Source organism: Crinia signifera, chromosome 1, assembly GCF_055691185.1.
Source record: "Crinia signifera chromosome 1, ASM5569118v1, whole genome shotgun sequence".
Taxonomy (NCBI): Eukaryota; Metazoa; Chordata; class Amphibia; order Anura; family Myobatrachidae; genus Crinia; species Crinia signifera.
This window is the reverse complement of record NC_139217.1, coordinates 330,322,842-330,350,624: the sequence shown is the minus strand read 5'-3', so window position 1 is coordinate 330,350,624 and position 27,783 is coordinate 330,322,842. Positions and strand designations below refer to the sequence as shown.

Genomic DNA, 27,783 nt, shown 5'->3' with positions numbered 1-27,783 from the left:
CCCGCTGGACCGCTAGCCAATAGGCGCTTGCGGTCCAGCAGCCATCAACTGGTGGGTGGCTGCTAGACCGCGAGCGCCTATTGGCTAGCAGTCCAGCGGGAGATATGCAGGCCTGGCGACAGCCCTGTGTCAGCACAGGCAGGAGGTGCACGGACGCACACTGCCCCTGACGGCTCGGGCATTGGGGGGGGGGGGCAGGTGAGTGGCTCCCCGGCGGCTGGCTGGCTAATTAAGGTGTACAGCTATATAGTATGTCATGGGAATTGCGGTGTGTTATATAGTATGTCATGGGCATTGCGGAGTGTTATATGGTATGCAATGGGCATCTTGTGTGGGCTTATGTGTAATTGGAATTACAAAGGTCACTAAAATGTGCAATGGGCATTACGGTATAATGTTGGTCCGTACCCACTTCTCACTGTGCAGGAGCCTTACCTACTCCAAATTGTGTGTGTGGGGGGGGGGGGTGGGAGAGGACACGAAACATACCCTTGATACGGACGCCGTGGCACCTAGCTACACCACTGGGTGTCACTGTGTTTTTATTGGGCTAATGGTTCTGGTGTGGAACTAAGAGTCCCAGCATGCCCATTCATTACCCCGTATGCTTGGTCTTGTGGTTCTTCAAGTCCCAGTATGTGTGGGAGGCTTGCTGGGACTCATAGTTCCACAGAAGAACCCAATAGTTAATTCTTATATTATATTTTTATACACTAGAATCAGCCTGATGCCCACCACCGTGGGGCACTGGGGACAGCCCCGGGCTTCGGCCCAGGCAGGGTTAATCCTGAACGGGGGGGACCCCTTCACTGGGGGGAGGGGGTTCCCACTCCCCCAGGGTCCCTGCCCAGCCTGACCAGTCAGGGGGTATGACCTTATATAATAAGTGTCCCCTGGCTGTGACATTACCCTGCTGGCTGGTGGGGCCCGGTGCTGGTTCTCAAAATACAGAGGACTCCAATTAATTTTGTCCCCATATTTTGGGAACCAGGACCGGCCCTTGAGCCTGGTGCAGGTTTTAGAAATTCCAGGGAACCTCTATTCCATTTGACCCGTGAATTTCTAGAACCAGGACCTGCTCTTTGAGCCCGGGGTTGGTTACGGCCGTGGTTACGCCATTTTAAAAATTATATATTTTTTTCCTATTTTTTACACAGCCTGCACTGATCTGACTGATCTTTGCAGACTGCCAATTCATATTTGTATTTAGCGGCCGAATGTACGCCCCCCAAATACGAATACGATGACATATGGCCACCTATGCCATCAGGGAAACATGAATCTGTAAATACGGCAGATTAGTAAAACTGCCCTAATTATGAATTGTATTTTCCCAAAAATATGGCCGATGCCGGTTTTATGGACGTACCTCCGGCTGTCAATGTGAAAGGTCTAGAAGCAGGGGGCAGGGCCAAGCTGCAGGCTGTAATAGTCCATTCAAAAAGCTGTATATGAGATACCTATTGAAGTGCCTCAGTGACAGGGACATGCTTTTCTCCATGTCACAGGGCTGCGACCTGTACGCCCGGGGCATATCCCCTTGTGGAGACCCTGAACCTCTGCTCTGTCAATCACCTAATTCCTGATCCTAATCCTCCAGATCCACCGGTTCTCATCTACAGCTACAAACATGCATTCACCAACTGGTGTTTGTATGCTCTGTCCAAGCTCTATTCCATGCTTAGTGTCTTCTTCCTGCAAGTACGGAAATATACTGACTTTATGCTGTGTTCTATATTCAAGGAATAGCCCAGTCCCAAAGGACTATCCAATGGAATTACTGCTTAAAATATATGGTAATCTAGACTTGGTAACAACCTTCCAAGTAACTAGAAACTAGAACAATTATCTACTCATCCAAATCTAATTAAATCTGAAAATTAAACCTAATAACCTATACCTATAGTACAATCTAGTGGGAGACAAGGTGTAACCACCATAGGTGCAGGGAAAGCAGCTTCTATGGGCCCACAGCTAAAAGGGGCCCATCTTCCCTATAAAATAAGTATGTGATATTTACATTTTTCAACCATTGTACGGGGCCCTTACAAACCCTTGATATGGGGCCTACATATTGCTAGTTATGCCACTGGTGGGAGTCATTACATGTACTATAGGTATAGGGTATTAGGTTTTCATTTTCATATTTAATTAGATTTGGATGAGTAGATAATTGTTCTAGTTTCACTTGTAACTTACTATTTTTTTCTCTTTATCTGGGTCTAGCCAGGAGACGTGGCATGGCAGTGTTAGGCATAAATGCTAAAGTCACAACATCAATATTTTACAAATTGAGGGGAAGATTTATTAAGCTTGGAGAAGAGATAAACTGGAGATAAAGCAGAGAAAAGGTAAATGGAGGTAAAGCACCAGCCAATCAACTGTGTTTGAAAAAGACAGTTGGGAGATGATTGGCTGGTGCTTTATCTCCTTTTACCTTTTCTCCGCTTTATCTCCAGTTTATCAGTTCTCCAGGCTTAATAAATCTGCCCCATAGTTCTTAAATAACATTTAATATGCATAGACAGATCTATGGAAAATGTTATTAATTAACAAAGTTACATTTTAAATGCATAATACAATAAAACACAAATGTGAATACAAAATCAAAAGATAACATAAAAGAACTAATTAAGTTCAATTACAAACCATACTTGCCTAACCTTGTGGGAGACACCCACATTTTCAGACATTCTCCTGCACACCCGAAAGAGTGAGCGCCCTCCTGCATTCCTCCCTCTTTCTAATCAAGTGTGCCCAATTCAGTTTCAGAGTGTACCTTTCTACATTGTCTCAGAGCATTAGATCGCACAAAATGTACAATTACAATACTGACACAACATTGTTGAAATGTATGATTTCTATATCATTCAAATGTAGACACTTAGAGAAAAACAATGGGTGAAATGTAATAGGATGCGAGATTCAGAAAGTGAGAGATCTGGTAAGAAATCTCCAGGTTTTTTTTAAAGCTGTAATCATTTACACTGCAAAACCAGCTTGATTTTGCAGTGTAAATGATTGCGGCTTTAAAATAACTGCCGATTTCTTACCAAATCTCTCACTTTCTGAATCTCTCACCTGTTACATTTCACCCAATATATTTACAATGCCATCATTATACAGAATTCTGATTTTAGAAGTGCAGTAAGATGTACCTCTGCAACAGGTTAGGGTTAGACTGTAAGGGGGTTAGGTTGCAAGAAAGAAGGGGGGAGGCTTATAGGAGTATTCAATGATTTTTTTCTCCATGTGCAGCGAATCCTGTTTAGGATTCGCTGCACATTCGCAGGGTTCCGGAGGGCTGCAGCATTCGCTGCCAGCCCTCCCTGTCACCCTATTTAATGCAGCAGGGGCTTGCTGCCCCTGCTGGCGAATTTTAGCCCCTGCTGCGAATGCCGCAGGGAGCCGGGGGATGGAGGAAGGCAAGCCTCCCTGCCTGCCCCTGAATTTCTGTTGGGGAGAAGGAGGGCTTAAAGGGACACAGGCAGAGCAGAAGGAGAAGTCTCTCCGTCACTCACCATGCGCCGCTCCGTCCTGCAGCAGCAGCAGCTCAGAGTTGCTGATGTCGGAGAAGCCGTCACCCTCCTTCTCATTCACCTGAGGTACTGGTTGCTTATCCAGCCCAGCGGCAGGGGCACCATCATCCCCATCTGCCTGCGCTGCTGCTAGCTCCATGTTCTTATCAATACTATCGATGTCACTGTATCTGTCCACCATCACCACTAGTGGCTTGCAGGGTGCTGCTGGGGTCGGAGCCGCTGCACTCACTGGTCCCGATTGTGCCTATGTAATGATCGGGACCAGTGTGCAGTGAATATATGAATATTAATGAGCGGCTCCGGCTCCCGGCCCCCTGCTGGCGAATGTGTAAAAAAAAAAAAAAAAAATTTTGTTTAAAAAAAAAAAAAATATTAAAAATATATTCATGTGCTGCAAGTATATGAATAAAAATAGCATGCCCTTTCATAGAAAAAAAAATCTGATTTTTTAACACCAAAAAAAAAATTCAAAACGCTTTAATTTAAAAGATCACATTACAGTTCACCTAAAAAAGATGACGAATGCTAAACGGAGAATCATGGCGAAAATCAATGGAGAAAGCAGTTCTCCATTTGAGCATTGAATACACTGTCGGCGAATTCCACTAAAAACCCCATTGAAAATCACAGGCGAATTGTGGAGAATCATTTACGGCGAATCGGCAGACATTCACTGTTCATTTGTGGCGAATTGCCTCCATTGAATATGGCGAATTGTTTTTTCTAACAGAAAATTCGCCGTTAACCCAGCGAATTGCCAGATTCACTGAAAAAAAACGGCGAATCTGAGGCATTGAATACTGGCCATTGAATACTGGCCTTAGCCAGTATTCAATGCCTCAGATTCGCCGTTTTTTTTCAGTGAATCTGGCAATTCGCTGGGTTAACGGCGAATTTTCTGTTAGAAAAAACAATTCGCCATATTCAATGGAGGCAATTCGCCACAAATGAACAGTGAATGTCTGCCGATTCGCCGTAAATGATTCTCCACAATTCGCCTGTGATTTTCAATGGGGTTTTTAGTGGAATTCGCCGACAGTGTATTCAATGCTCAAATGGAGAACTGCTTTCTCCATTGGCCAGTATTCAATGGCCGGGGGTCGTGGGCGGCAGCGAATCCTGTGTAGGATTCGCTGCCCTTTCGCCTTGGAATCTCCCTGCTGCGAGATTCGCCGGCAGCCGCCCATCCCCTCTATTCAATGCGTCAGGGGCTCTCAGCCCCTGACAGCGAAAATTACCCCCCATAGCGAATTGCTCTCCCCTGCTTCCGTGAGCGGAGTCACGGCGGGGGATCACACTAATGCTGCTGGGAGCCTGAGCACGCGTCCAGCAGCAGCATCAGTAGCAGACCTCCGGCTCCAGCGCTGACATCTGCTATCATCGCGCTGGGGCTGCTGGAGGTCTGCTACTGCTGCTGGAGCCGTCTCTCCCTAGCTGCTGAGGCAGAGGCAGGTCAGTGTCCCGCCTGTTGCCCTTCTGGATCGTGGAGCAGAGCGGCGCTGTGTCGGGGGTGTCCCAGGCTGCTGAGCGTCATTTTCCTCCAGGCGCCCCCCCTTTCCCCTCCACAGAGGTCTGCACTGTAATGAACAGGCTGCCGGAGAACTATTGCAGGGGGGTGGTATTGTACCCCAGCCCCGCTGCATGGGCTCCCGATACCTGTGCGCACAGGACCAGGCAGACTCCAGTCCCCGGCTGCACAAATTATTTTATCTCATTCCGCCCGGCTGCCTGGCTGTCTGTGTCCGGGCTCTCTCCCCTCCTACTCTCGCTGCTGCTGCTGGGGCTGTACGTGTACGAGGCAGGGGAAGGAGAGAGGCAGGGGAGGGAGAGCGGCAGCTGTGGTAGAACTAAAAGTAGCAGCATGCCTTTACCAGTGGGACGTCTGCTGGGGCTGCAGGAGCTAGGCTTTCTGCCTGCATTACACGGCCCCCTCACTGCAGTGTCAGGAGTGCATATGTTGCCTTCCATTGTCAGCTGATGGCACCTGCATCCCTACCTAATAAAATAAAGAGGTGCTTGTTATGTGCAAAAAAAGCAAGACCCTTCAAATAAAATGAAAACTTTTTTTTTTTTACATTAAAAAAAGAAAAGAAAACATTTATTTTCCAAGTACACATAACAATTCTCCATAAAAAGCTGCCGAATGCTAAATGGAGAATCATGGCGAATTTCAATGGAGAATGCAGCACTCGAATTGAGCATTGAATACACTGTCGGCGAATTCCACTAAAAACCCCATTGAAAATCACAGGCGAATTGCGGAGAATCATTTTCGGCGAATCGGCAGACATTCGTTGTTCATTTATGGCGAATTGCCTCCATAGAATATGGCGAATTGTTTTTTCTGACAGAAAATTCGCCGTTCACCCAGCGAATTGGCAGATTCACTGAAAAAAACGGCGAATCTGAGGCATTGAATACTATTGATTTTCGCCATGATTCTCCGTTTAGCATTCGTCATCTTTTTTAGGTGAACTGTAATGTGATCTTTTAAATTAAAGCGTTTTGAATTTTTTTTTTGGTGTTAAAAAATCAGATTTTTTTTTCTATGAAAGGGCATGCTATTTTTATTCATATACTTGCAGCACATGAATATATTTTTAATATATTTTTTTTTTTTTAAACAAAATTTTTTTTTTTTTTTTTACACATTCGCCAGCAGGGGGCCGGGAGCCGGAGCCGCTCATTAATATTCATATATTCACTGCACACTGGTCCCGATCATTACATAGGCACAATCGGGACCAGTGAGTGCAGCGGCTCCGACCCCAGCAGCACCCTGCAAGCCACTAGTGGTGATGGTGGACAGATACAGTGACATCGATAGTATTGATAAGAACATGGAGCTAGCAGCAGCGCAGGCAGATGGGGATGATGGTGCCCCTGCCGCTGGGCTGGATAAGCAACCAGTACCTCAGGTGAATGAGAAGGAGGGTGACGGCTTCTCCGACATCAGCAACTCTGAGCTGCTGCAGGACGGAGCGGCGCATGGTGAGTGACGGAGAGACTTCTCCTTCTGCTCTGCCTGTGTCCCTTTAAGCCCTCCTTCTCCCCAACAGAAATTCAGGGGCAGGCAGGGAGGCTTGCCTTCCTCCATCCCCCGGCTCCCTGCGGCATTCGCAGCAGGGGCTAAAATTCGCCAGCAGGGGCAGCAAGCCCCTGCTGCATTGAATAGGGTGACAGGGAGGGCTGGCAGCGAATGCTGCAGCCCTCCGGAACCCTGCGAATGTGCAGCGAATCCTAAACAGGATTCGCTGCACATGGAGAAAAAAATCATTGAATACTCCTAAATGCCTCAGATTCGCCGTTTTTTTTCAGTGAATCTGGCAATTCGCTGGGTTAACGGCGAATTTTCTGTTAGAAAAAACAATTCGCCATATTCAATGGAGGCAATTCGCCACAAATGAACAGTGAATGTCTGCCGATTCGCCGTAAATGATTCTCCACAATTCGCCTGTGATTTTCAATGGGGTTTTTAGTGGAATTCGCCGACAGTGTATTCAATGCTCAAATGGAGAACTGCTTTCTCCATTGATTTTCGCCATGATTCTCCGTTTAGCATTCGTCATCTTTTTTAGGTGAACTGTAATGTGATCTTTTAAATTAAAGCGTTTTGAATTTTTTTTTTGGTGTTAAAAAATCAGATTTTTTTTTCTATGAAAGGGCATGCTATTTTTATTCATATACTTGCAGCACATGAATATATTTTTAATATTTTTTTTTTTTTTAAACAAAATTTTTTTTTTTTTTTTACACATTCGCCAGCAGGGGGCCGGGAGCCGGAGCCGCTCATTAATATTCATATATTCACTGCACACTGGTCCCGATCATTACATAGGCACAATCGGGACCAGTGAGTGCAGCGGCTCCGACCCCAGCAGCACCCTGCAAGCCACTAGTGGTGATGGTGGACAGATACAGTGACATCGATAGTATTGATAAGAACATGGAGCTAGCAGCAGCGCAGGCAGATGGGGATGATGGTGCCCCTGCCGCTGGGCTGGATAAGCAACCAGTACCTCAGGTGAATGAGAAGGAGGGTGACGGCTTCTCCGACATCAGCAACTCTGAGCTGCTGCTGCTGCAGGACGGAGCGGCGCATGGTGAGTGACGGAGAGACTTCTCCTTCTGCTCTGCCTGTGTCCCTTTAAGCCCTCCTTCTCCCCAACAGAAATTCAGGGGCAGGCAGGGAGGCTTGCCTTCCTCCATCCCCCGGCTCCCTGCGGCATTCGCAGCAGGGGCTAAAATTCGCCAGCAGGGGCAGCAAGCCCCTGCTGCATTGAATAGGGTGACAGGGAGGGCTGGCAGCGAATGCTGCAGCCCTCCAGGACCCTGCGAATGTGCAGCGAATCCTAAACAGGATTCGCTGCACATGGAGAAAAAAATCATTGAATACTCCTATTAGGGTGCAAGTTCTGTGAAGCAGCGCGATTTTGGCAATCTTGGCTGCAGATTTAAAGTGATTATTTTAAAGGCAAAAACAACGTTATCATATTTTTTACATTTTGTCATTTTAAATATGCAGCAAAGATGCCCTGTAATTGCTTCACACAGCTTTACAGACAGTTTATATGAGTAAAAAACTAAGGGAATATAATACAGGTGAAACGCGAAAAATTAGAGAATTGAGCAAAAGTTCATTTAATACGGTAATCCAACTTTAAAGGTGGAAATAATATATTATATAGACTCATTACATGCAAGTGAGATATTTTACGCCTTTATTTGTTATAATTTTAATGATTATGGTTTACAGTTACTGAAAAACCCCAAATCCAAAATCTCAAAAAAAAATTGAATATTGTGAAAGGTTCAGTATTGTAGGCTCAAAATGTTACACTCTAATCAGCTAAATAACCTGCAAAGGGTATCTGAGCCTTTAAATGGTCTCTCAGTGTGATTCAGCAGAACTCACAATCATGGGGAAGACTACTGACCTGACAGCTGCAGAAAACCATCATTGACCCCCTCCACAAGGAGGGAAAGCCTCAAAAGGAAATTGCCAAAGAAGTTGGATGTTCTCAAAGTGCTGTATCAAAGCACATTAATAGAAAGTTAAGTACAAGGTAAAGTGTGAAAGAAAAAGTTTCACAAGCAGCAGGGATGACCACAGCTTTTAGAAGATTGTCAGGAAAAGGCCATTCAAAAGTATGGTGGAGCTTCACAAGGAGTGCACTGAGGCTTGAGTTAGTGCATCAAGAGCCACAGCACACAGATGGATCCTGGACATGGGCTTCAAATGTAGTATTCCTCTTGTCAAGCCGCTCCTGAACAACAAACAACATCAGAAGCATCTTACCTGGGAAAAAGAACTGGTCTGTTGCCGTGCAAAGTCCTCTTTTCTGATGACAGCAAATTTTGCATCTCATTTGGAAAATAAGGTCCCAGGATCTGGATGAAGAATGGAGAGGCATACAGTCCAAGATGCTTGAAGTCCAGTGTGATGTTTCCTCAGTTTGTGTGGATTTGAGTAGCCATGTCATCTGCTGGTGTTGGTTCCACACTGGCAAAAGTACCAAAACCTGGTTCAATGGCCATGGGATTACTGTGCTCCATTGGCCAGCACACTCATCTGACCTGAACCCCATAGAGAATCTATGGGGCTTTGCCAAAAGAAAGATGAGAGACATGAGAGACCGAACAATGCAGAAGAGCTGTAGGCCACTATTGAACCATCCTGGTCTTCTATAACACATCAGCAGTGCCACAGGCTGATGGCATCCATGCCACGCCACATTGAGGCAGTAAGTAATGCAACAGGAGCCCAAACCAAGTACATACGCATGATTATACTTTTCAGAGGGCAGAAATTTCTGTATATAAAATCCTTTTTTTACTGATTTCATGTAATAGTCTAAATTTCTGAGATTGTGAATTTGGGGATTTGGTACTTGTTTCCTAGCACGGCCACACCGATTAAGATCGGGGTGGTCGTGCTGAAAAAAATCGGGTCGATCGCATCGCATGCGATTTGGTCGCATGCGATGCGATCGACGCGACCGACCGATTTTTGACCCGATTTTTTTCATTGAATCCAATGTAAATTGGGTCCCTGGGACCCAATTTTACATTGTATTCAATGAAAAAAATTCCCAACCCCCCCAAATTGAAGCGCGTAAACAGCAGCCCACGATAGACGCATACCCGAAGCGTGGCGAGCGCAGCGAGCCCGCGAGGGGCGGCGGTACGCGTCCTACGACCTTTTCATGCCCTACTATCCACTAGGGCGTGGAGTGAGAATAGAATAGTGTGGCGAGCGCAGCGAGCCACCGAGCCCGAAGCGTGGCGAGCGCAGCGAGCCCCGCGAGGGGACGCGGATACCTTCACAGGTAAACGCGTCCCTTCGCGGGCTTCACAGGTGTCCGCGTCGCCACGGACACCTGTGAAGCCCGCAAGGGGACGCGTATAACTGTGAAGGTATCTGCGTCCCCTCGCGGGGCTCGCTGCGCTCGCCACGCTTCGGGCTCGGTGGCTCGCTGCGCTCGCCACACTATTCTATTCTCACTCCACGCCCTAGTGGATAGTAGGGCATGAAAAGGTCGGAGGACGCGTACCGCCGCCCCTCACGGGCTCGCTGCGCTCGCCACGCTTCGGGTTGGCGTCTATCGTGGGGCGACGACGGGGACATCTATAATGTGAAATGGGTCATATGGACCCATTTCACATTTTTTGACATTTTGACACCATTTCAATGTTAAAAAAAATTTTAACATTGAATCCTATGCAAAAATCGGGGGCATCGCGTCGCATCGCGTCGGGACCAATGTTAATGGTCCCGACCGACGCGATGCCCCCGATATTTTACCTTTCCCGACAAGATTTCAATGTTAAAATATTTTTTAACATTGAAGTCTATGGAAATATCGGGGGCATCGCGTCGGTCGCGTCGGGACCAATGTTAATGGTCCCGACCGACGCGATGCCCCCGATATTTTATCCTAGCCGGCAAAATGGACCTGATTTCAAAAGAAATCGGGTCCATCGTGGGTAATCGTGTCCCTTAAGTAAGGGACACGATTACTCACGATTGTGGCCGTGCTAGGAAACAAGTACCGGGGATTTTATAAGTTCTAAGCCGTTATAATCAAAATTATAACAAATAAAGCCTTGAAATATCTCACATTGCATGTAATGAGCCTATATAATATATTAGTTTCACCGTTTAAGTAGAATTACTGAAATAAATGAACCATTGCACAATATTCAAATTCTTCGAGTTTCACCTGTAGATTCCAAGGCTACATACACTGCAAGATATGTATGACTATATAGTATACACACTGGCCTTTATTCTGGTTCACTCGCAAAGGCAAATTCCTTCTCCAATGAACAAAACCATGTGAACATGATACACTGTCGGATCGCTTCTGACATTTACCCTTAAAGAGTAAATTTATTAAACTTCTAAAAATAAAAAGAGATTATGTTGCCCCTAGAAACCAATCAGATTTTCGGACAGCTGTATCAAGCTTCAAAAAGTGATAAAATGGAGAGTGATAAACAACCAGCCAATCAGCTCCCACTTGTAATTTTTCAAAACCAACCCGTAACATGGTAGTTAGGAGCTGATTGGCTAGTTGTTTATCACTCTCCATTTTATCACTTTTGAAGCTTGATACATCTGAAGCTAAGTCTATCATTTTCTAGACTAAGATAGATTCAATCCAAATCTATAACCAACAATGATGAACTGGGGCAGTATGCACTATCACAAAAATGCGGAAAATCTGGGTTTTACCGCATTTTGTTATGCATGCCGGGTGCACACGCCAGGTTACTGCTGCAGGGGGGGGGGTATCGCCAGCAAAAGCTGGTGATACCCTATAGAAGTCTATGGGCTTCTTACCACTTACTTTTCACGCACCCCCCCCCCCCCCCTTCCTCCTCCTCATCTGTGTCCAGGCAGCCTCTTGCTGTGCTGCCCGAACTGGTGACCTCATACTCCCTAGCCCTGCACTTCCCCTTCCAGGTGCAGGGAGGAGGAGAGCCCTGCAGCTGGGTACTGCAGGATAGGGGAGAGCCGCCGAGGAACCACTCACCCTCCGCTGGCTGCTTTGCAAAGGACTGCTTGTTGCAGCAGCTGCCCTTTGCAATACTAATTTTGAGGCGGTAAGGGGTGGCGGATGTTAGTGCATCCCGCCCCAGGTGATCTAACATGGACATATTGGGGGAAATTTCTAAGATGTGAATTCTACTTCACATGTGATGTTTCTATGGGCAACCAATCAGATCCTGTTTAGATCTACTTAGTATCTTCTAGACGATGGTGCTAAATAAATAAGAAGTAGATTCTTATTGGATGCCCATAGAAACATCACATGTGAAGTAGAATACACATCTTAGTAAATTTCCCCTATTATAGTGAGGGCAAAATCACACAGTTAGGTGTAAGCTGAAAAATACCATTTTGCAGACATATCTTTTATAAGAACAGATGCTTAAAATTCTGTATGTGGGCTTGTTGATTTACTACCAACACTGCATGAGGCCACCAGTGCCAGATTAACAACAAGACGGCTGTGGTGTTTGCCCCGGGGCTCCCACCTATAGCTACTTCAGCAACATGGGGGGCACTTATGAACTATACAGTAGTTTCTGTATAGCATTATGTGAACTGGGGGCACTAGATTGTGTTTAACACATTTATGGCCATAGAGAACTTTCCCGGGCCCCGGTAATGAAGGGTCATGGCTTAATCAGGGAGGAGCAGCCATGTCAATCTTTTAAAAAAATAAGGGTACTTGTGTATTAGCATGGCGCCCACGATTTCCATCTTATGGCATCTTATACAATGTAAAAGGTACTCTTTACCTAGCACGGCGCCCACGATTTTGATTGTGGGCATCGCAGGTAAAAAAATCGCGGGCATCGCGGCCATTGAATGCACTAAAAATCGGGTGCAACGCGATTTCCCATAGGGATCAATGTTAAATTTCTCAATTGACCCGATTTTACTGTTCAATGCCTCAATTGACCCGATTTTTCCATAGGAAACAATGTTAAATGGCCCACAGAGGCCAAATAGCCACCCTGAAGTGTGAAATGGCCCCCACAATTGTTAACGCCACCCCACGACCAACGTCAACCTTAAGCGTGGCGAGCGCAGCGAGCCCGCGAGGGGCGGCGGTACGCGTCCTATGACCTTTTCATACCCCCACTATCCACGTCGGCGTGGAGTTGAGAATAGAATAGTGTGGCGAGCGCAGCGAGCCACCGAGCCCGAAGCGTGGCGAGCGCAGCGAGCCCCGCGAGGGGACGCGGATACCTTCACAGGTAAACGCATCCCTTCGCGGGCTTCACAGGTATCCGCGTCCCCTCACGGGGCTCGCTGCGCTCGCCATGCTTCGGGCTCGGTGGCTCGCTGCGCTCGCCACACTATTCTATTCTCAACTCCACGCCGACGTGAATAGTGGGGGTATGAAAAGGTCGTAGGACGCGTACCGCCGCCCATCGCGGGCTCGCTGCGCTCGCCACGCTTCGGGTTGACGTTGATCGTGGGGTGGCGTTAACAATTGTGGGGGACATTTCTCACTTTAGGGTGCCTGTTTGGCCTCTGTGGGCCATTTAACATTGTTTCCTATGGAAAAATCGGGTCAATTGAGGCATTGAACAGAAAAATCGGGTCAATTGAGAAATTTAACATTGATCCCTATGGGAAATCACGGGCATCGCGTCGGTCGCGTCGCACCCGATTTTTTAGTGCATTCAATGCCCGCGATGGCCGCGATGGGCGCCGTGCTAGGTAAAGAGTACCATTTAAAATTGTATACCATTGTATATGGCATACAATGGCATACAATGAGATGAGATACGATTTTAATTTGTATAAGCACACTAATGGGTGCTTTCAATGTTAATTGGCCCCCTATAAGATTTTTTTATTGTATAAGCACCCTAATGGGTGCTTACAATGTTAAATGCACCCCCACGCCACCCCCACTATCAACGCCAACCCGAAGCGTGGCGAGGGGCGGCGGTACGCGTCCTCCGACCTTTTCATACCCCCACTATCCATGTCGGCGTGGAGTTTACTTTATATAGCGTGACGAGCGCAGCGAGCCGCCGAGCCGGAAGCGCGGCGAGTGCAGTGAGCCCCGCGAGGGGCCGCGTTTTACTTTACATGTATTACGCGCCCCCTCGCGTGGCTCGCTGCGCTCGCCACGCTTCGGGCTCGGTGGCTCGCTGCGATCACCACATTGTATAGAGTCAACTCCACGCTGACATGGATAGTGGAGGTATGAAAACGTCGGAGGACGCATACCGCCGCCCCTCGGGTTGGCGTTGATAGTGGGGGTGGCGTGGGGGTGCAATTAACATTGTAAGCACCTATTAAGGTGCTTATACAATTAAAAATCTTATATGTCGGCCAATTGACATTGAAAGCAACCATTAGTGTGCTTATACAATTTAAAATTGTATCTCATCTCATCTCATTGTATGCCATATACAATCGTATACAATTTCAAATTGTATAAGATCGGGTCACATCGCATCGCATCTCATCTCATTGCATACCATATTAAGCCTTATGGTATGCAATGCGATGGGCGCCGTGATAATACACAAGTACCAAAATAGGTATGAAAATTACTTTATGTGCCACAAAGTGGCGCCAACCTGCACAAGCTACTTCTCCTGGGGCTGCCACAAACCTTAATCCAATGAGATATGCAGAAATAGTATTTTGTGTGCAAAAATGTATTCTCATCATAATTTGGTTATCATACAATTATAATATTATGAGTTTGCAGCCAAGAACCAGGGGTAGGTATATAAAAAAAAAAACTGTGTGTGGATACAAAAAAATAGATAACAAGTTATCTCAGTGAGGGTGCTTTAGGCAGAGATGTGTGGCCAAGCAGTAGCTTGATCAATTAGGGGCGTTAATCCCGTACAAAGTAGACAAAGAAAGCAAATTAAAAAACTGTGCTAAAGAGGAATTATAATTTATATCAATAATAATGATATCCAATTTAATGAGAACATAAATGTAGATAATTCATAAATAAAGGAAACAAAGTCAAATTAAACCCAATAAAGTAACAGTGAATTCAATATTTTCTTTTTGTATAAAGAAAACAAAAAACCTGCGCTAAAAAGGTATTTTAACACTTATGTCAATAGTCATATCCAATTCAATGAGAAGATAAATGCAGATAATTCATCAATAAAAAAAAAACAAAGTAAACATATATTATAAACCCAATAAAAATATATTTAAATTAAAATACAGGTGACAAAAGCAGCTACTATACCGGTACCGTATATATTTTGGATGTCCAATAAAATGGAAGGTGTGTCCGTGTCCATTCCAATGTTGCGTTTTTATTATTATTCCCAAAATGGGGATTATACCAGTCCACAGGGTCCAGTGGTGTTGGCTTTATGGAGAATGTTTACCCCCTGCTTCTTGTACCCTTGGTGAAGTGTCCACTTTGGACAATGTTGGAGTCCCCCAAAAAAGTGGAGCGTAAATCTGCATTTATCTTCTCATTGAATTGGATATGACTATTGATATATAAAAAAAATATCGAATTCACTGTTACTCTCATATACAGATGTGTTCTCTTGGGTTGTTGCAGTAAACCATTCATTCTAATGAGAGACGGCCAGTGATGTGTACACATTGCGATTCCGCTACAGGACACTGCTATACACAACAGCAATGTAGTGCGAAACATCTGTAGTATGTGTAACGCTGGCTGACTGTAAACTCCAAGGGGCAGGCACTGATGTGAATGATTACATATTCTCTTGAAAGTTAAGGCCCCCTTACATTTGTCCGACTTGTCATAACGACAAGTCGGACCCGATTGTCCCAGCAGCTCCCCGGGAGGGATCACATGCGATGGCACTTCATGTGCCAAGTTTTGCATGTGATAAATCGCATGCGATTTATCACATGCCACTCCCGGGGAGCTGCAGGGACAATGGGAGCGGGGGACAGCAGCAGGAATATGCCCGCAAACAGAGAGTGGGCAGGGGGGGGGTCGGGGTGCAGGGAGCCGGGCAGGAAGCCGCTGGGCAGGGAGCAGGGGGGGCGGCAGCGCAGAGTACCAGGGAGCCGGGCAGGAGAACACGATGCAGCAGCAGCACTTCCAAAAAAAAAGAAAAACCCCATACAAACGAATAGGAAGCCATTGATTGGCTGAGACCTCTCTCAGCCAATGAGCGATTGGCTGAGAGAGGTCTCAGCCAATCGCTGATTGGCTGAGAGAGGTCTCAGCCAATCGCTGATTGGCTGAGAGAGGTCTCAGCCAATGAATGGCTTCCTATGCGTTTGTATGGCCCTTTTTTTTTTTGAAGTGCTGCTGCTGCAGCGTCTTCTCCTGCCCGGCTCCCTAGTACTCTGCGCCGCCCCCCCTGCTCCCGCTGATGCTGCCCGGCTCCCTGCGCCTGACTCTGGTAGGTCCCCTGTTGTGGGGGAGCACGGCTCCGGGCAGCACATAAGATTTAGCAAATCTTATGTGCAGCCCGTCCGACCTCCCATCTCCGATCCGATGCGCACGGGGCCGCGCATCGGGTCGGAGGGGATGTCACCATATGCGATTTGGGACGATTTCACGGCCCGATTCATCCGAATCGGGCAAAATCGTGCCCAAATCGCATAATGTAAGGGGGCCTTTAATCTTAATATTGTGTGTCACTACACAAATAAACAAATGAACAATAATATATACAATGAGTACTATTATTCTGTAAATATAGGTTCAGGAACACTGAGCCTGGGGGTAAAGCTACAGTATTAAAAAAAATTGATCTATAGATAGATAGATCTATACATCTAATATCTATCTACTGTATCTATCTATATATGATTAGAAAAGAAAGCACTCAAATTTAACTTTAAAATAAAACTTATTTTATGGAAATACATTTTGGCCCAGGACAGGTTCAGGAACTCCGTTCCTGATGACATCTTATTTAATGAGAGGTTCAGGAACTGAGTTCCTGCTGAAAAATAGCAATGTATACAATGGATATAAAGCATAAGTATAAAATGTGTTTCTTTGCTATTGACAGAACACAGTGCTTGGACATATGACCACGCCCAATGACTATTTAGTACATTCCACAGAGAACCCAGGGACAACTTCTGAATCATCCCGCCATCTTGGCATTGCCATCCTCTCAGTCGCGTTCATTATTGGATTTCCAGGCAATGCTTTTACCATCTGGACAGTGTTGATCCAAATGAAGAAACGTACAGTCACCTGCATTCTTATTTTAAATTTGGCCATGGCGGACATCATAGTACTCCTCACACTGACCTCTCACCTAATCACCTCCTCCCACTCCCGTGTCCAAGATTTCTCTCGCGCTGCCCCCCTGCACTGGAACAACCTCCCGCCACCCATCAGGCTATCTGATTCCCTTACCTCCTTCAAGCGCTCCCTCAAAACCCACTTTTTTCGACTAGCCTATCCCTCCTCCTAACCTCTTTTGATCCTCCTATCCTGCCTCCGTTCCCCTCCGTTCCTACTTATCCTATTGTATTTCGTTCGTCCACCCACCTATTTTTAGTATGTTAACTCTTATGAGCAGGGCCCTCCTTCCTCACGTACTCACCCTACCTCATTACCTCACCTGTGCTCCTGTCCTGTTCTTCCCTTCCTCTACTTCATCTTCGGTCTCCTTGACTATTTTGACACCTACTTCTGAACTGATGCTGATTTTAGTTCTACCAGCTATACCCCTATTTATACTGTATCTTTCTACACACCCTGTACGTTACCTTGTAATTTGTTTTTTGTTTTTGTTTGCTATGTACGGCGCTGCGGACACTTTGTGGCGCCTTATAAATAAACGTACTACTACTACTACTACTACAGCACCATTTTTCCTCCATCTCCTGGCCACAGGCAGCTGGGAATTTGGAAATATCATCTGTAAAATGTGTCATTACATTAGTGGCTTCAGTATGTACACCAGCATCTACCTCATTACTTATATGAGCATAGACCGCTTTCTAGCTGTAGCCATGCCATTCACATCTCATACGATCAGACGAAAGTCAATTGTCAGGAGCATAGTTTTGGCAATATGGGTGTTAGCATCTCTGTTGTCCATTCCTGTCCCAACTTACCGCTCAGTAGTAACCAATGATGGCCGAAACCAATGTGTCAACAAACAAACCCAAGGAGGAAGTGGTTTTCAGCATATCGTCTTTCGAAACATGTTTGAGATAATTATGGGATTTGTTATCCCCTTCACAGTCATACTGTCCAGCTACATCTACATTGGACTAAGGTTACGTACTGCTAAATTTCAGACCAAACATAGGACTAACAGACTGGTCATCATGATCATAATAATATTTGCTCTCTTCTGGATTCTATACCAAATAGTGAATATGATCCAAGTCTCCGGAGAACTGTACTCATCAGATGTTCTAAGAAAGGCAGCTCGTACAGCCAGGCCCAATGCAATAGCCCTAGCGTTTCTCAGCAGCAGTGCTAATCCTATTCTGTACGTATTTGCTGGTAGCCATTTCATAAGAACTGCTGGGGTGGGATTTATGGCCAAATTCTTTGAAGCAACTGGCTCCGAGGCAAACAGTTTAAGGAAAGTCTCACAATCTTTCCAGCAGAGAAGCCGAAATCAGTCTGTAGAGAAAACTAAACAGACATTTGACAATATGGATCAGTATAACCAACTGTAGATATTCTGGTCCAAATGTGCTCCAGCTCCCTGGCCCTGGCACAGTTTTGGTGATATAGCCATTAGTGTGTAACAAAACCAGATAGTTTTAAGGGAAAAAAAATCTACCATTTTAAATGTAGTGGCTTTATTGTCTAAAGTGTGACAGGACTACCAAATCATTGCTTAGAACATTTGATCCAGAATCTCATTTTGTACAAGTTTAAAACATAAGGGCTGTATACCCTGTACATGACACAAGATGTCAAAAATAAATCAATGGCCATGCACCACATGCATAATGGCACATGGCAACAACTGGGATTGACTGCGACTGCAAGACATTTCTTGGTGGAGGCAAACTTTTAACAATTGATATGATGAATATATTTTAAAACATAACTTTTAATTCACTTATGCTAAAATAATGGTGTAAAAAAAAATAAGAGAATGTATACAATATTCCTTAGAAAGTGATAAGTAAAAATTCATAAAACATTTACAAATTTAGTTGGAGCATTTGCAAAATAAGAACTATAGTGGTGCATATATTAAAACTAATAGTTTAAATGATCCAATTCGTTAAATACTGTATATTAACCTTTTGTGGTGAATTTTCCAGGGGCAGAACAAACCTTCCAGATCAGGTATGTCCTGCCCCACAAATACTCACCACAGAAGGGGTGGTAAATGGCGGGAAGTTGCAGGTGGGGAGCTATGCGGGGGGAGGGCAGGGGCGGCTGCCCCTAGAGATGGTGCGCGGCTGGATGCACCACTGGCGCACACCTACTAATCAGTTGCATGCCCGGAAATTTTCTGGGAGATCCCGATCCTGCACCGCAGCTTATCCCAGGAAATTTCCAGGCATACCAAAGATCAAAGTGATTAATGCCCTCAGATTGGTATTCACTATTATCCTTTTATCCCAAAAATCATACCGTTGCTACCAATTCCTGTTTGGCATTGGAACTATTTGTTTTTATATACTGTATGTACCACGATTGTACTTATGTTACGATAATCTGAGGAAGATTGTATACATTCTCTTATTTATTTATTTATTTATTTTTTACACCATTTTTTAGCATATGTGAAAAGTTATGTTTTAAAATATATTCATCATATCAATTGTTAAAAGTGTGCCTCCACCAAGAAATGTCTTTGTTTGGCTGCAGTCCCAGTCAAACCCAGTTGTTGTATGAATATTGTTTATTCAAATTTCTAGGGGCACCTCCATCTATTATTAAGTACCTGATTACCATACCAATTACATAAGCTGGTTCTTATATTAAATTTTGTACATTTCATATGTGGTCCAGTGCAGAATACACCTCTTGGTGACTAGCACTAGTGGCACATGGCTGCAGGATGTGCTGTTGTACAGTATGCAGGACTTATTCCCTTAGGCACTGGACTCTTCTCATGTGTGTCTAACAACCAACATTGTCATCAACATTACAGACAAATGAAAACAGGTAAATGTGCAGAAAGGTGCTATACAGTACAGAAACAGCTTAGACACTTGCTTTCATTTTATTTTAACTAGGAACATTAATTGGAAGTATCTTATATGGGAAAACCACTTACCACTAACCCTAATCCTCCACCCCCCTCCCTCTTGTGCCTAACCCTCCTCATAGTGTCTAACTCAAACTCTTCCTCTAATCCGTAAACATAACCATCACCCTCCCCCTAGTGCCTAACCCCAGAACCGAAACTAGAGGTGTGCTAGGGGGTCATGCAACCTTAACACTGGACGAGGGGGACATCCACCGCTGCGGTACTCTCCCCCCCCCCCCCCCCATCTGCCACAGATCGGATCTCTGTAGTGATCCATGGCAATGCTGTGCTCCCTCCCCCCCGCAGCGTTGCAGTTCCAGAATGGGCTGTGATGGCTGAATTGAATGTTAAGCTGCAGCCTGCGCCATGACTTGTCTTGTGTGCAGGCAGCAATGAAGGAGGCGGTGACCCAACTGTGGCTGCTAGTACAGGACAGAGGGCAAGAAGGGTGTCCTACTTTATCTCCCTTGTCTGCCTGCCCGTCCCTCACACGCCCGCACATCTTCCTCTAATCCCTAACTATAACCATCAACCTAGTGCCTAACCCTAACTTTTTCTCTAATTCATTACCATAACACTCCAGCTATTGCCTAATTCCAACCCTCCCCCTAGTGCCTAAACCTTACCCTAGTGCCTAACTCTCACCTGGTGCCCATCCCTGCCCCCCCCCCCCAGTGCTTAACCTTCACCCAGTGCACATACCTGCCCCCTAGTGCATAACCCTCCCCCTAGTGCCCATCCATGCCCTCCTAGTGCCCATCCCTGCCCCCCTAGTGCCTAACCCTCCCCCTAGTGCCCATCCCTGCCACCCTAGTGCCTAACCCTCCCCCTAGTTCCCATCCCTGCCCCTCCCCCAGTGCCTAACCCTTCCCTAGTGCCCATCCCTGCCGCTCCCTTGTGCTTAACCCTCCCCTTAGTGCCTAACCCTCCCCCAGTGCCTAACTTTAACCCTCCTATCCAGCAGAATTAGAAACCTCATAGCTGTAAATGGTTAGATTTTTTTCAGGAATGGTAATCTCATGCAGAATAAACACTTATACAATACTTACATTCTTAGACATAATGTAGTTCTCTGCCAGACAAGGATATCCCAAAAAGTGCAAATATCTTCATAAACCCACTTCAGAGTACTGCAAATCAAACTGGTCACACAGATCTAAAAGCAAATAAATGGAGATTTTTACACACAACCCCCAATTTATTGCACAAGAGTTTCCTGTCATGAACGGAAATAACAATAGTTATAGGAATGTAACCCTGATTTATTGGCAATTTGGTGACTACATTTTAAAACTCAGCAGATCCTCCAGTACTATTTTATGGGTGTGGTATATCACCACAGAGATGTCAAAGTATAAAAAAGTTCAACAAAATCCCCCCTCCCCAAAAAAAACCCTAATGTCGACCTTTTCATGTGTTGACCACTGTCATGTCAATTACTTGATGTTATCAACCTTTTCACTATGTTGACCATATTAATATTTATCTATTGACTGTCTACAACCTATTGACTGTCTATATTGTTCTAACATCTGGATCCCCTATATTACTGAGATAAATAAGTGGTTGGCAAGTAGACAAAAACTCTGTGAAAAGTTGACATAAATCCACTGCTAAGCCTATTTAGTTTTGGTTTGGGGTTTGGTTCACCGGCCAGGCAAATCCAAATCTGCTTAAATGCTCTTTTTTCAACACTATGGGTCCTCAAAAGTATAAAGTGTCTCGGCTTACTGCGGGGCATATGTACTGTATTTAGGCCCAAAAAAAGAGAGGTTGTTTATTTGGGGTATATGAATAAGGGTAATTGAAAGAAATTGTGAAACTCACCATTTTTAGTGGCCGCAGAACTAACGTGGGTATTGAATACCCCCAAAGTGTTGTTTAATGCATTTATTTCCCTGTAAGCTCCATCTAGTAGTGGTCAATGAGAAAATAAAGAATGACAATAGCACAGGACCCTCTGTATGTGAGGAAAGAGGACCCCCTTATATTTTGGTATATCAACTTTGAGAGTCCAATTGTGGGAGTGTGCTACCATTAGACAATAACATTAAGCAAAAACATAGAGAAAACATCTATCATATACATGGTGCACCTAGGAATATTAAAATGTATTTTTTTATTAATATCTCTTAAGATTGCAAAATATAATAACAATAGAGTGAAATAGAAAGAAAAAGTGGTACAGTATAATAAAAATAAGGTGCTAGGCTTATGCCCTTTCCCACTGCTGGTCTAAAATGGTAAATTGCAGATTTTTCAGCGCAATTTACTGTTTAAGGCTGCAGCGGGAAAGTGCCAGAGTTGAAATACCGGTTAAAGATAACCGGTATTTCAACCCGTTTTAAAAGCAGAGTCCTACACGGTTAAATACCGTTTTTGAGGTAGTGGGAATGCCTCTGAAATGGTATTTAGTTAAAAAAAAAAATCGGCGTGGGGTCCCCCCCACTGCCGTAACCAGCACCAGGCTGAAAGAGCCAGGGCTGGCATTAAAAAATCAGGAGACCCGACAAATAGGGCTTCGCTGATTTTTTAAAACCAGCCCCAGGCTCAAGGGCCAGGGCTGGTTCCCAAAATACGGGGGACAAAATGAGTAGGGGTCCCCCGTATTTTAAGAACCAGCCCCAGGCACAACCAGCCAGCAGGGTAATGCCACAGCCGGGGGACAGTTATTATATAAAGTCCCACGGCCAAAGCATTAACCTACCGACCAGTCAGCCTGGACAGGGGCCCTGGGGGAGTGGGGACCCCCCCAATAAAGGGGTCCCCCCCTCCAGGACTTACCTGAACAGGCTGAAGCCTGGTGCTGTCCCCGGTGACCCTGGTGTCCACCCCGGCATCTTCACTTCAAGACGCGCTGCTCCTGGCTGCTGGTACCCGCTCTTCTCCGCTGTATACTAGAGACGCAGAGATCCTTCTTCCTCTGCGTCTCTGCTCAGAATGATTTCTGGCCAATCAGGAGCAGACTTTCTTGGCTCCTGATTGGCCGCTAGGCGGCCAATAGAATTCATTCTGAGCAGAGACGCAGAGGAAGAAGGATCTCTGCGTCTCTAGTATACAGCGGAGCAGAGCGGGTACCAGCAGCCTGGAGCAGCGCGTCTTGAAGTGAAGATGCCGGGGTGGACGCCAGAGGACAGGTGAGTAGGATTTCTTTCCCCAGGTACCCCTTTGGATTACTACGGATCCAGGACCCCGGACTCTTCAGCCCTGGAGCCCCGGAACTGGACCAGCCCCGGAACCAAGGCCCCGGAACCAAGCCACCGGACCGGACCCTGGGACCTACCTACGGGATCAAGATAGGTAAGTATCAGTGTGTGTGTAATGTATGTATTAAACTTTTATTTTTATAATGTGTCAGTGTGTATTTATTTATCTAGTTTTTTTACTGTGGAACTACAAGACCCAGCGGGCCCTTTAATGCCCCGCAGGCTGGGACTTGTGGTTCTCCAAGTCCCAGCTTGCGGGGGAGGCTTGCTGGGACTCATAGTTACACAGTTTAAAACAATAGGTTTTTCATCTATTTTTTTACACAATGATCAGCCCGGTGGCCACCGGGGACAGCACCAGGCTTCAGCCTGGTCAGGTAAGTCCTGGAGGGTAGGACCCCTTTATTGGGGGTCCCCACTCTCCCAGGGCCCCTGGCCAGGCTAACTGGTCGGTAGGGATAAATGCTTTGGCCGGTGGGACTTGTATAAAAAGTCTCCCCCCGGCTGTGGCATTACCCTGCTGGCTGGTTGTGCCTGGGGCTGGTTCTTAAAATACGGGGGACCCCTACTAATTTTGTCCCCCGTATTTTTGGAACAAGCCCTGACCTGGAGCCTGTGGCTTTTTGTTAAAAATCGGGGAACCCCTATTTGTCGGGTTCCCTGATTTTTAATTACCGGCCCTGGCTCTTTCAGCCTGGTGCTGGTTACAGCTGTGGGGGGGACCCCACGCTGTTTTTTTTTTAAACCCCCCCCCCTCATATTTTTTATGGGTTAAACGGGTTTTTAAACAGCAGTGTGAATGTGCCAAAAACGGCTTTTAAACGGTAATTTACCGTTTAAAAGCTGCAGTGGGAAAGGGTCTTTATGGCTCTTGCCGTTTAAAAACCCGTTTAAAAAAAACGGGTAATGACCCGTTTCAGCAGTGGGAAAGCAGCATTACACAGTGCACTGTGTGGTAATGTGATATAACCAAATCACGTGTAGATGTATGTGGCCGGTACCTGAAACTCCGGACTCCTCTTCTGGCGCTGCTCCTCTGTGTCTTGTCTGCTTCACTCGCCTGCAGTTCAGAGGGTGGAGGGACAAAGCTCCCCGGGGAAACAATATCTCAAAACAACCCCACAAACCGGTCAGCACACGTTACGGCGGTGATCAGAACGATTTATTTAGACTGCTACGGAGTGAAAGATCACGTTATAACAGAAAGGAGTTGTTCAAGTAATAACAATACAACCGACAATCAATAACCGGCACACAACCTGTACACTGAAATTACCAAATATTACGGGAGTAATATAAAATGTTCTACAATAGAAATATTGTGCGCAATGGGGCCAGTTGTAATACCCGTAGGCCACAACTCGCACAATATTCAGCTTCAACAATACCGCTGGCAATCTGTGCACAGCAGAGAGCAAGGGTCACACATCAAGAGGATTTGCAACTGAACTTCTATAACACTGTAATACTATACAGTTAGTACAAACAATAACAAAAGGTCCATAGATCAAAAAGAACACTGAGTCCCTGAGTTTTGGCACTAAGCCAACGAGTATAACTGTCACACCGGTAGTCACTGGCTCAACGCGGCAATGAACTGGTGAACACCACCCAATCACTGGGGGGTTTAGGCAGCAAGGCAAAGGCAGGCTGTTCTTAATCTGTTCCCAATAGGGAGGACGCAGGTGGTACAATGAAAGGCAGGGTATTTCTCCTGGGCTAGAGGCCTGGTTTCTCTAATGGCCCCCTTTCCCTTTTTATACTGGTCCCAGCCGGGTACCGTTAGGGGCGGCAGTTAGTACCGAGAGGCCAAGTGGCTGACAGTGGGGAGCAAATAGCTCTAAGGAGGGCTTGGCGATGATGAGGGTAGCGCCACTGGGGCTGACAGGCTGGCTGGGTGTTTGGTGCCAATGAGGGTAGTGGCGCTGGGGCTGGCAGGCTGAGTGAGTACCTGGTGACCGGATGCAGTTGCAGGCTCCTGCCCGTCACGAACAGGGACTCGGCTCTCCACACTGCTGGTGTCTCCGCAGGATCTCTTCCTCTTCACCGGGGTGCACTAGTGGGGGCGCTGCAGGTGCGGCGTTGCCCCACTCCGTGACTCCGCCGGTTCTCCGGTCTCTGGCAACGGCGGGGCGGGCTGCCTCCGGATCTTCTCCACCTGTGCGTCTCCTGGCGTCTCTGCTACCCGGCGGTGATGTCACTCCTCTGCGCCCGGGTCTCTGCCGCCTCACGATAATTCTCCTCAGCTGCCCGATCTCCTCTTCTGCGGCAGCGCGCTTCTCCCTCTCTGGCTCCGTCACGCTCCTTCCTCACTCCTCCAGGCGCCGTCCCGTTCTCCTCTCTTCTCGCGCGGGGCGTTCCTCCTGCCTTTCGTGCCACAAGCACTCTCCTCCCCTCTCAGTTCCCGCTCTTTCCCCGTCAGCAGGGTTCGAAGGTCAGTCCCTCCTGGTCCCTGATCATCTGCGCTCCTGATCGGGTTGGTTGCTTGGCAACCCCATGCTAGAATGGCCGTCCGCCATGTTAGTTAAGGGCACCACTGCCCACCAATGTTAAACAAAGCAAACCCCTGGCGGGGCTCAAAACGGGGCACTCCAAAGTTCTGGGGTGCCACAGTAATATCTGTCAATATAGTTAAGGATTAGCTTTTTTCAGACGTCCTAACCTATAGTACAGTGACGTAGCTTCCGTGTGGCAGACCCCGCGGCAGCTTGGGGGAGCAAGTGCATTAATTCTACTGCAAGCAGGATCTATCCTTATGTATCCCTCCTATTATCCCTATAGATTGTGAGCAGCGCCCTCCTTCCTCCATGTCAGTTTGTATCTACCTAGTTTGTTTAATCACTGTTGTTTCCAATTGTAAAGCACAACAGAATATGCTGCGCTATATAAGAAACTGTAAATAAATACTAATAATAAATAATCTTCTTCCTACAGAGAAGCCGCCTTGTCAGTGTAGCCTCATCCAGCAGCCTGCCCTGCCAGCACGGTTGCCGGAGCACCCCTTACTCTATCGTCTCACTGCTGCCACGATGGGAGCACAGCTCCTTTCGGGCAGCGTTCAGATAGAGCCTCCCCTGCTCCCACACTGCAGCTTCTGCACCTTCTCTTAGTTCACACACGGGATGAGAGTGGGCTCAGTCCAGCCTCCACTTCCTGCTCCTCGTCTGCCTGATTGTGCTGCGGCTGCTTCCTCTCTCACCACACTGGGCTGGCAGGCAACTGTCTGCTCTGCAGAGGAAGAAACACAGAAGTCAGGTGGGGGTTGTGCTTACTGGGGGGTGACATGGTGGGAGGGGGGCTGTGTATAATGCAGCGTGTCCTGGGGGGGGGGGGGGTAACATGGGGGAGGGGGCTGTGTATAATGCAGTGTGTCCTGGGGGTGACATGGGGGAGGGGAGCTGTGTATAATGAAGTGTGCCCTGGGGGGTGTCCTGGGGGAGGGGGCCTGTGTATAATGAAGAGTGTCCTGGGGGGGGGGGGGGGGGTAACATGCGGTAGGGGGCTGTGTATAATGCAGTGTGTCCTGGGAGGGTAACATGGGGGAGGGGGCATGTGTACAATGAAGTGTGTCCTGGGGGTGACATGGGGGAGGGGAGCTGTGTATAATGAAGTGTGTCCTGGGGGGTGTCCTGGGGGAGGGGGCCTGTGTATAATGAAGAGTGTCCTGGGGGGGGTAACATGGGGGAGGGGGCTGTGTATAATGCAGTGTGTCCTGGGAGGGTAACATGGGGGAGGGGGCATGTGTACAATGAAGTGTGTCTTATGGGGGTGACATGGGGAGGGGGGCTGTGTATAATGCAGTGTGTCCTGGGGGGGATAAAATGGGGGAGGGGGGCTGTGTATAATGCAGTGTGTCCAGGGGGGTGGCATAGGCGAGGGGGCCTGCGTATAATGCAGTGTGCAGTATGTACTGTGAGGTGACATAGGGGAGGGGGCCTGTGCAGTGGCGTAGCTATAGCACCACAGCCCCCGCGGTCGCGGGGGGGCGCTGTGCATATGGGGGCGCCGGGGGGGCTGCGGTGCTATAAGAAATCCCCCCGCCCCCCATCCCCCACAGGCTTACCTGTCCAGTGTCCGCGCGTCCCGGTTCCCCTCCTGGCTTCAATCAATGCTATGGAGACGGACCACGATAAAATGGCCGCCCCATAAAGCAGACTGTTCTTTGAAACTGTCTGCGGTATGGGGGCGGCCATTTTATCGTGGTCCGTCTGCATAGAATTAATTGAAGCCAGGAGGGGAGCCAGGACGCGCAGCGGACAGGTAAGCCTGCGGCAATGGGGGGAGGGGGCACGGGCAGCCGGGGGGGGGGGGCGCGCCCCCCCATTAACGGCAGGGGGGCACCCCAAACAAAGCTACGCCACTGGGCCTGTGTATAATGCAGTGTGCAGTATGTACTGTGATGTGACATAGGGGAGGGGGCCTGCGTATAATGCAGTGTGCAGTATGTACTGTGAGGAGACATAGGGGAGGGGGCCTGCGTATAATGCAGTGTGCAGTATGCATTGTGAGGTGACATGGGGGAGGGGGTTTGTGCATAATAGTGGAAATGGGGGGGTAAAAGACTGCACTATGTACCTACTCGGATGGAAGTTTGCAGCTGGGTATAGGGGTACACTACAATAGCTCATTAGCTCAGTAGTGTACTGATGACACGTGTGTGGGTGTGGGAGTGTGGCATATATATTTGTTTACATAAAATGCCATGGGGGGGGGGCACAAACTTTTTGGTAGGGGGGGGAGCAACATTTATAGTTACGCCACTGCTATAGTACTGTACCTATTAGCTACTTATTGTGTCCTTTTAATTATTAATAGTAATAATAGGTACTTTATGT

The 27,783-nt window shown here is 46.9% G+C and overlaps 2 protein-coding genes across 2 annotated transcripts in view; one reads left to right on the top strand and one right to left on the bottom strand.

The window, feature by feature from the left end:
• Positions 1–20,896, bottom strand: part of LOC146005631 (leukotriene B4 receptor 1-like) — a 60,596-nt gene extending 39,700 nt beyond the window's left edge. Inside the window, exon 1 of the mRNA XM_083145000.1 lies at positions 20,792–20,896. Coding sequence (XP_083001126.1) covers positions 20,792–20,803 — 12 coding nt within the window. The 5' untranslated portion in view covers positions 20,804–20,896. The remainder of the gene's footprint in view (positions 1–20,791) is intronic.
• Positions 7,447–18,204, top strand: LOC146030008 (leukotriene B4 receptor 1-like). Its single transcript, XM_083158387.1, has 2 exons — positions 7,447–7,645; positions 17,405–18,204. The coding sequence occupies exons 1-2, from the start codon at positions 7,447–7,449 to the stop codon at positions 18,202–18,204; spliced, it is 999 nt and encodes a 332-aa protein (XP_083014513.1).
• Positions 20,897–27,783: the final 6,887 nt, after the last annotated feature.

Bases quoted from the DNA above. Each gene is read 5' to 3' on its own strand.
- LOC146030008 (XM_083158387.1), top strand. From the start codon at position 7,447: ATGGTGGACAGATACAGTGACATCGATAGTATTGATAAGAACATGGAG. The intron at 7,646-17,404 runs GTGAGTGACGGA...TCCTGGCCACAG, and splicing joins GCAGGACGGAGCGGCGCATG to GCAGCTGGGAATTTGGAAAT.